Source organism: Neopelma chrysocephalum, unplaced genomic scaffold, assembly GCF_003984885.1.
Source record: "Neopelma chrysocephalum unplaced genomic scaffold, ASM398488v2 Primary Assembly neopelma1_144769, whole genome shotgun sequence".
Lineage (NCBI taxonomy): Eukaryota > Metazoa > Chordata > Aves > Passeriformes > Pipridae > Neopelma > Neopelma chrysocephalum.
Genome location: NW_020932978.1, coordinates 1 through 9,210, shown reverse-complemented (window position 1 = coordinate 9,210; position 9,210 = coordinate 1). Strand labels below are relative to the sequence as shown.

The following is a 9,210-nucleotide window of genomic DNA, read 5'->3' as shown; positions in this document are numbered from 1 at the left end:
CACCCCACCACAGAAGTCAGGCAGTACCTTCATTTCTATACAAACAACACACGTTTCAGTGCAAGAAAAGAGGCAACTGCAGATGGAAACATGTTCAGCTGCTTGGCAGGGCAGGAAGTTAAGGAGCATTTTAACAATGCAACAGCCTTCACTGGTCATGTCAGACAAAGACTGACAACTCCATGATGGGTGTTTATTTGGGATGACACAATTGAGTGCTGTTCAACCTCTTACCTGTCCTGAGGTAACTCAAAGAATTCAAATGGCACTGAGAGAAGTTCGAGGGTAAACACAAAGAAAAAAATATTTTATGTGTATTTGGTGGTTTAAATGTGATATAAAACCAGAGCACAAGTGTGAATTGCTATCCCACCTGCAGGTCCCTCACGTTGGGAAAGGGGATCCCGATGGTCACCACGGCCCGGGCGTTCTCGTCGCAGAAGTCCAGCCCCTCACTGACCTTGCCCCTGCACACAGCGATGAGCAGAGCTCCATCTGCAACCATTCCCAAGGAAAAAATGAGGATCAGAAGGAAGTTTCACCAAAATCCTTTATACAGTTACACCCCATATAGTGTAACACCCTGTGTATCAGCCCGGGAAAAGTGAGCAGATATAAAAGCAGATATTTCTTAGAGGGACAGGATTAACTCCCCCTTGATCAATAATTTTGACTGTCAACTAGCAAAATAATTTTACACTGTATAACAGAGTATTTTACACTGTATAATAGAGTACTTTTACACTATATAACAGAGTGGTGATTAATTATGCAAGAACAATATGTATCTCCAACAAAAGTTGATGTGTTAAACCTTGAATTTTGCACTCCGTTTTTTTCCACGCTGTTATTCTTTATTCTCTATACTAACATTGAAGTATTTTGAGAAAAAATCCTGTAGTGGCTGGAATATAAGGTTAATTAATACAAGACTGGTTGATTTAAATCCCAGTTATACAATGTACTGTAAGTGATTCTTTGGGAAGTCACTCTGCACCCCCTGGCAACACCTGCACACCTTTCCACACCTCACTGGGATTATACATCCCCCTGTACTTCCCTATATCCCCAATATCCTCATGCCACAATATAAATAGCACTGAATATAAATACTCTCCCTTATTTATAATAACTTACTAAACTGAAGTTCATATAACTACTTATCCAGAGTTGCTTCTAATTGTTAAGCACTTACAGAATCCCCTTATTCTTTAAACTTGCAGAGTCTCTATCAGCTATTTGTATGGCTGAAGAATGTACCTTTTTCCCCTTTACACTTTATTGCATCATAGTATAAGTTCAGCAGCTCATCAAAGTCACTCTTTGCCCCTCCCTGAGGCTCTGCAATCACTGTCTTCACCAGCTCCAGGTTTTTCCACAAGCCAGTGTGAATCCAGCGATCCTTGAGCTTGTCCAGCATCTGAAAACAAACACAAAAATCCACACCAATCACTTCAACTGTTCCAATAAAGCCCTTTATTTTAGTGAAGCTCCACTATTCAGCTTTTGTATTTGTAAATACAAGTTGCCCTGCCATGCACCAAACTCAGCCATGCAGCACTTGGCAAACATGGTGGCCACTCATTTTGCTAATTAAAAATTATGCAGATTTTTGTTATCAAAGCAAAACTCTCTAAATCTGTAAGAGTGGACACTAAAGAGCATCTCCTGGTATTCCTCAAAGCAGGGGAATGTCAACCACATAAAAAGGGAAATCACCTGTTTTTCTGATTACCAAGTAAGAGATCCATCAGGAAGGCTGGAAACAAATTCTAAATTACTTTGAAACAACTCTTTCTATCTTAAATTTCCAGAACACTTCAACAGTTTAAAATTTACACAGTGAGGAAATATTGATGTAGGATTTACCAACAGCCTCCTCTGCTTCTTGAAGTTCTGAACTGTGCACATTTCACCCCAAACCAGAACATACTCAAATCTGGCAGGCAAATGAGCTGGTTCCACATTTAATTGAACTCCTCCATCTGAAACCTGCACTTGCCCCAGTTCATGCCTCAAAAAGCCACAGCATCCCTTAACTCCAGCCCTCTTGCCTTTCCAGTGCACTCCAGCCAAGATCTTGGGATTTGGAATGGTTAAACTGTTACAAGATTAATCTGTCCCATCACCAAACACACAGTTTAAGTGCTACAGTAGAGCAGAATTAATTGTAACTAATTGTTGTCATATTTGGGTTTAAAGAGAGAACACTTGCAAATTTATAGGACACTGGTGACAAGACCCTTTCCATATTTCACCTCCTCAGCATTAAAGACCTGAACTCATTCTCTCACACTGAGTATTTGGATTGGTTCCTTCTGAGGAACACGAGGGGACAAATATTATGTTATTGCTGCATTTCCCTGGCTTTGTTCCAGCCTCTGCTCAGGGAACTACACCTGCTTTACTCCTGAGGTGACCCCATCAGCAAGCACAGCAGGAGTAAGTGCTGAGCAGTGGGAACAGCTTCCTACACCCAGAATGGAACTGCAGAATAAATCATCTCTGCTAAACGTGTCTCTCCTCCTGTTTGTCCCCTTCTCCACCAGCTCTGTCATTTCCTGGCAGATCCTGCCTGTAATCCCTTTTTCTCTAACAGCTTGTAATCCTATGACAGAGCAATGACTGTCCATCTTCCAGCCCAGGCTGCCACCGTGGCCTCAGTTCTTGGATGTGACACGGAGAGAATTCTGGGAAAGAAAGAAATCAAACATATTATGGCTCCAAGTACATCCATTTGGGACATTATTAGCCTTCCAGATTTCATTCTTCCCCCTGTGAAACTGGTGCACCCCCTCAGCAATCCATGTTAAACCCACTCCTGGTACTGCCTGCCATGGATGCAGAAGGAGCCCAGGAAGAGAAGGCAGACAGGAGATATCTGGGTGTAACCGAATTCCACATTTCCAGACACAAAACTATCCCTGCTTCGACTTCTAAGGGTCCCTCATCCCTGATTTTCTCCTCTTCAATCATCACACCCACTGCAACCCACAGGTATTTCTCACAAACACACCCCTGTGCTCTTGGCAGAAAAACTGGTGCTTAATTTAAGGGCACCAAAATCCGCTGACAGTCTCTGAAAGGGTAAGATTCCTTACAAAAAACCCTCCATTTCTCTCATATTTCAAAGAATTATAACTTCTGTTCATAGCTGCAAAGATGGCAGGAGAAAACCTTCCTCCAAATTCTTAGGGAAACATCTTTTCTCTTCCATGGGTCACCCAGCCCCTCCAGGCTGGGACCACAGTAGGTTCAGGTTGGTTTAATTGACACGAGCATCCCAACAGAAAATCTCCCATTTTTGATGGAAATAAGTGAATTTTTCATGAAAATCTTCAGCAAGTTCATTTAATTCACACACCAGCTATTACCTCTTCCATTAATGGGGTTTGCTGGGGATGGAAACTTTCTTGGAGGCAGGAAAAGTATCCACAAACACACAGTGCCCATGGTATGGACAGGCACTAAAACAACAGGAATTATGGACCTGACTGAATACAAATAAATAAAATATAGAACACACAACACGCCTCGTCCGAGCCAGGAATCAAGGGCAGGTTTCTCATAAAAAATTATTTCACTTTGGCTTGAAAAAGTGCAAATGGGAGCAAGATATAATGCCAGGAATCACAGGAAGCAACCATTAATGCCCCCAGCCAGTCACTTCTTCTACCCAAGGGAATAATAGTCCCTGCAGTGGAAGGCAGGCTGTGTATATTTTATTAAATCCCTTAAAAATGGATTCTCAAATGGTTTATTAACAAATGGTCTTCCTCCAGGAGAGCAGAAAATCTTGTTAGAAAGAATCTGTCATCTTCCCAGGCACTGAAGGATGGTTCCTGGGATAGCTTTTTCTCTTTAATTCCTTGCTGCAGTTTAAAGACACCTGGAAGCCACTATCCAGAAAAATCAGGAGCTCAGGATTTAGATTTGCCATCCATCTATGTCAGCATCCCCCTATGGAAGCAGTTTGGGAAGTATTCCTGAAGTTTGGGAGGGGGGGAAGGTGTTTTCCCACCATCTTTTGCCATTTTGCACCTGCCACTGAATTTCTTTACACAAAATATTCCTTAACTATTCCCAGGCTGAGTCACATAATGAATGGATTGCACCTTGCCAGCAGAGGAAAAAGGTATCACAGAAATAATCCCTCCATCTAAAGGGCTTGGGGAAGCAACAAAAACCTTGAAAGTATGAAAGGATGTTCTAGAGAAATATAGAATATAACAGATAATGACCCAAGCAGTGCCTGACAGCAGAGTAAAAGAACTCTGGCTTTATTGGTTAGTTATTAACAGCTATTAACTACTGATGATAATTATCAGTTACAGTTGCACTGCATGTGCCTGTATACCTTTAAAACTCTGTGTTGCCTTGTTATCCACTCATTTATACAATCACTGAACAAAAAGTATTTTAAGGTGAACAAAAATTCCACAAGTATCTCATAACCCTTTAAAAATCTACCATTATACACTAAAAATCTACCATTATACACTAAAAATCTACTATTAAACACTAAAAATTTACCATTATACACTAAAAATCTACCACTATACACTAAAAAACCCACTCCTCCAAACTTGCCTGGTTTTTCATCTTGTTTCTATGTGATGATAGGAAGTTCCACTTTTTCATTGTTATTCAAATATTCAGGTAGTTGAGCAGAGAAAGGCAGCAGCCATTAGGTTTTCCCTAATAAAAATCAGAGTATTGGCACCACGGTTAGTGCAAAAAGTCAGGGATCCCCCGGGGAGCACCATTGATCTAAAAGCCTTTTCCCAGGCAGCTCTTGCTGTGTTTGCTCCCAGAATTTTCTCTGTGAATAAGCACTGCTGCAAATCCAAGTGTGTCTCCAGCGGGCTGGAAACGTGTTTGAAGGGTCAGGCAGAAGTTCCACAGGCAGCACAAAACTTTAAGGATGGAAAAGAGGAATCCAGGGAGGGACAGGATGGGCACTGGAGTCCCTCCAGCAGAACCTGGTTCAGGAATCTGCTCCCTGTGGGAATAAAAGGGAGGCAGTGGCACAAAACAGGGTTATCACGCAACAGTGTATAATGGCAGATTTTTAGTGTGTAATGGCAGATTTTTAGTGTGTAATGGCAGATTTTTAGTGTATAATGGTAGATTTTTAGTGTGTAATGGTAGATTTTTAGTGTGCAATGGTAGATTTTTAGTGTGTAATGGTAGATTTTTAGTGTGTAATGGTAGATTTTTAGTATATAATGGCAGATTTTTAGTGTATAATGGTAGATTTTTAGTGTGTAATGGCAGATTTTTAGTGTATAACGGTAGATTTTTAGTGTGCAATGGTAGATTTTTAGTGTATAACGGTAGATTTTTAGTGTGCAATGGTAGATTTTTAGTGTATAATGGTAGATTTTTAGTGTGCAATGGTAGATTTTTAGTGTGCAATGGTAGATTTTTAGAGGGTTACGAGATATTTGTGGAAGTTTTGTTCACCTTGAAATCCCTTTTGTTCAGTTATTGTATAAATGAGTGGATAACAAGGCAACCCAGAGTTTTAAAGGTATACAGGCACATACAGTGCAACTGTAACTGATAATTATCATCAATAGTTAATAGCTGTTAATAACTAACCAATAAAGCCAGAGTTCTTTTACTCTGCTGGGTCATTATCTGTTATATTCTATATTTCTCTAGAACATCCTTTCATACTTTCAAGGTTTTTGTTGCCTCCCCAAGCCCTTTAGATGGAGGGATTATTTCTGTGATACCTTTTTACCCTGCTGGCAAGGTGCAATCCATTCATTATGTGACAGTTCTCTGAACTCAAAGCTTTGCCAAGCCTTGGTATGAAATGACCTGGAATCCTACAGGCAACTGAACTCCAGGACCATTGGAACTCCTCACTTTGGGGAAAAACAGGACTTTACAAAGCCAATATTTATTTATTAGCACTAATTTCACACTAGTTATTTAGCACTAATTTATTCCATTTCCACCTTTAGTTAAAAAACCCCAATCAAACAAATCCAAAAGCCAAGATGGGAAGTGCCACAAAACCACACAGTGCTGTTCTAACCACAGACTCCAACAGCATCTTTAAGTATCAATTAATTAATTAATGCACCAAAATTCTCCACTCACACGAACTGCAGTGAGGAGAAGGTGGTGGCAGTTTTAGACACAGCTAAAATCTCATAATATAAATATTTTCCCTTTAACTTCAAGGCTGTGTGACATGGTAGCGTGGTTTGGGGTTTATAAATGAAATATAGAAATATGGACACAACTTAAGATCATTTCCAGCTATGGTTTGTAAAACCTGGGCAGACTGGCCTGGGCTGAATCCCTACAACTCATGGTATTGGAAATACAGGGTATTTCCAGGGAAATCTGGGAAGTCAGGGTTAGGGTTTAGGGAATCTGGACTGAACTAGAACACTACAGAAATGTAGGAACTTCCAACATGGAACGAAGCTCCAGCCCATGGGCAGGAACACAGTTTCACACCCACAAACCAAACTCCTCACGTTATTCCCCAGCACAGATTGGGGAAATTTCTACTGAACAGCTCCTTTTCCCAGGGAATTTGGAGCTGCCTGACAGATTTCTTCCTTTCCAGCTCTGCAATCCCAACCCATGTTTGGGAAGAAGCTGCAGGGGGATGTGTTGCACCCAGCTGGGCCTCTCTGCACACAGGAGCAGCAGGGATTGGAATAGAATTCCCTTCCCCCATACTGAGTCTTGTGTCTGGAAAACCCCTCTCACACTGGGGTGAGTTGTGGACTCAGGAATTGGAGTTTTAGGGGTCTCAAACCACCACAATCCCATTCAGGAGAACTGATTGAACTGTGCTCTCCCAGTCCTGTCACAACCTCACAGTGGGAGAAAGGCCAGAAATTCCCCTTCCATTCACAATCAACCCCAAAGTAAGGAAAATGTATCCAAAGGCAATTCCATCTGCCCAGAAACTCCAGCCAGGAGGAGGAACAAAGCTAAAACATTCTCCTTCAAATGAAGCAACAAAACTTTTTCCAGCACATGGTGCTCTAGTTTTAAAACTAGTGATTCTTCTACTCCCATCTGAGCCATAAATTGCTGAAAGTGGAAAGGTATCCCTGCATATTTTAAACATTTATACCTTTCCAAAGTAGGTAACACTCAATGTCTTACCAGCATTTCAATAACAAACCATAAAATAGAATAAATACATCTTAAAGATAGACCATGGGAGGGGCAAATCTGATGAATATTGTAATTTAGTAACCAAAAAAATCCCTCGAGATAACACTCCAAACATCTGCCAGTAAACTTTAACAGTGTTAAATCACTTTTGCTCTTTGTAAAATCTTTTAATTGAAGTTTGTCTATGTGCACAAACCAAAGCCTTCCACACACACACACCCTGGAGCTCACCAGCAGCATCAGGATGTTGGAAGCAGCTCTTTCTTCAAGTTTTATACCAGCTGGAAATACAATTTACACCTTCTTCAGTATCAGAAGACATTAATTTCTGTATCTTTGCTCTCCTCCTCCTCCACTGATCTCCTCAACTCTGTTTTGCTTCACAACAGAGCAGCTCAGCCCTCAGCGAGAGCTTTTATCTTATCAGAGCAGAGGAGGCGGCCGAGGAGTGCAGAGACCAAACATTTCATCAAACCAAAACATTTTATCAAACGTTTTTGCTTCCAGGCAGTGACAGAAAAATAACAGGTGTCAAAACCAAACAAAGAAGAGGCTTTTTTTTTTTTTTTTTCTCTCTGCCACTCCTGAAAACCCTGGAATTCAGAGACAGTGGCGAGAAGAAACGCAGTTTTGTCTCACTCCAAAGTGTTTCCCACCATTTGGGCTGTCTGCAAAAAAAGGAGTGCAGGTTGTTTTACATCAGCTCGACCTGTATCTGCATCAGGTTGCAGATCTGTCTCAGTAAAACTTCAAGCTAAAAACACAAAGCCCTGCACACTCTGCCAGGCCCTTCTGAGGCTGCAGGACATCACATTTTCCACTCCAGTAATCCCATGATCTCAGGGCACAGATGTTTTTCTAATGGCTCCAATTCCACAGGTATTGCATTACCTTTCATGAGCTTCCAGGAGGAGATTTGCTGAGTCAGCTGGAAGGCTCCAGCTGGAATTTTTTGTTCCAAGCCCCTCTCCCCCCCTGGTCTCACAGCTCCAGCCTGCTCAGGATGAGGGAGAATTCCCTGGGTGAATGTTCTGCTTCTATTAGGAGAGGATGAAACTGTCTCTGCCTTAGTGATAATCCTAAAATATATTCAGTCATTAAATAAATGCACTTGGTATGTGCTGATTAAACACAGTGGCCTTAAATTCAGGTTATTTCAAAAGAACCCTGGGGAGTTGATCTGGCCAGACTTCACCCATTTTTTGGAATTATAGGCTCCTATTAAATGAACTTCTTCAAGGACTAAGATGGTTTGGAAAAGCACAGAATTAGCAGAAGTTATTTGACAGTTCTCTGTAAAAGCTTTGCCAAGCCTTGGTATGAAATGACCTGGAATCCTACAGGTAACTGAACTCCAGGACCATTGGAACTCCTCACCTTGGGAAAAACAGGACTTTACAAAGCCAATATTTATTTATTAGCACTAATTTAATGCTATTTATTTAGCACTAATTTATTCCATTTCCACCTTGAGTTAAAAAAACCCAACCAAACAAACCCAAAAGTCAACAACAGAAATAACAAAAAAAGAAAGTGCTTTGAGGTTTCAAGTGAACAGAAAGGGAACAACAGAAGGAAGAAAGTGAACAGAGGAAAAAAAAAGGGAATAAAAGAATGAAGGGACAAGGAAAAACTGCCTGGAAGCATTGCTATGAAAGGAAAAAGCTGAGTTTCCTTCCAAAAATAGGAGGGAAAATATTTCGGCTAACTAAGCAATAAAATCCAATGTCCATTAGCCAAATCTTTCAAATAAATTTGGAACAGCACTCCAGAACTATTAAAAAAATCACACTGTAAAAAGCACAACATCCCTTAACGAGAGTAAAAGGTCACAGGGATGAAAAGCAAGCAAGGAAACCCAATCACATTTATCAACCTCACCAAAATCATTCCACCCTTTGAGAAGCACTGACAGAACCTGCACCTTTGGGCCACGAGTCATGTCTCAAATTGGCAGAAATAATTTACATTTCTCACGGTTTTTTTCCTTCCTAATCAACCCCTACATTTTATTTCTAAAGGTCATTTTAATCATGTTCCTCACCAAAAAAAAAA

At 40.8% G+C, this 9,210-nt stretch overlaps 1 protein-coding gene across 1 annotated transcript; it reads right to left on the bottom strand.

Moving 5' to 3' along the window:
- Positions 1–364: 364 nt before the first annotated feature.
- LOC113962328 (Fanconi anemia group J protein homolog) lies at positions 365–8,121 on the bottom strand. The gene is made up of 3 exons (XM_027673097.1): positions 8,047–8,121; positions 1,261–1,420; positions 365–495 (listed from the first exon to the last, which is right to left on the bottom strand). The coding sequence occupies exons 2-3, from the start codon at positions 1,418–1,420 to the stop codon at positions 365–367; spliced, it is 291 nt and encodes a 96-aa protein (XP_027528898.1). The 5' UTR covers positions 8,047–8,121.
- Between the last annotated feature and the right edge of the window lie 1,089 nt (positions 8,122–9,210).

What these genes read in the sequence shown, in the direction of transcription:
- LOC113962328 (XM_027673097.1), bottom strand. Translation starts at nt 1,420, where the DNA reads ATGCTGGACAAGCTCAAGGATCGCTGGATTCACACTGGCTTGTGGAAA. An exon ending in AAAGTGTAAAGGGGAAAAAG is followed by an intron (nt 496 to 1,260) that starts GTACATTCTTCA and finishes GAATGGTTGCAG; the next exon opens with ATGGAGCTCTGCTCATCGCT.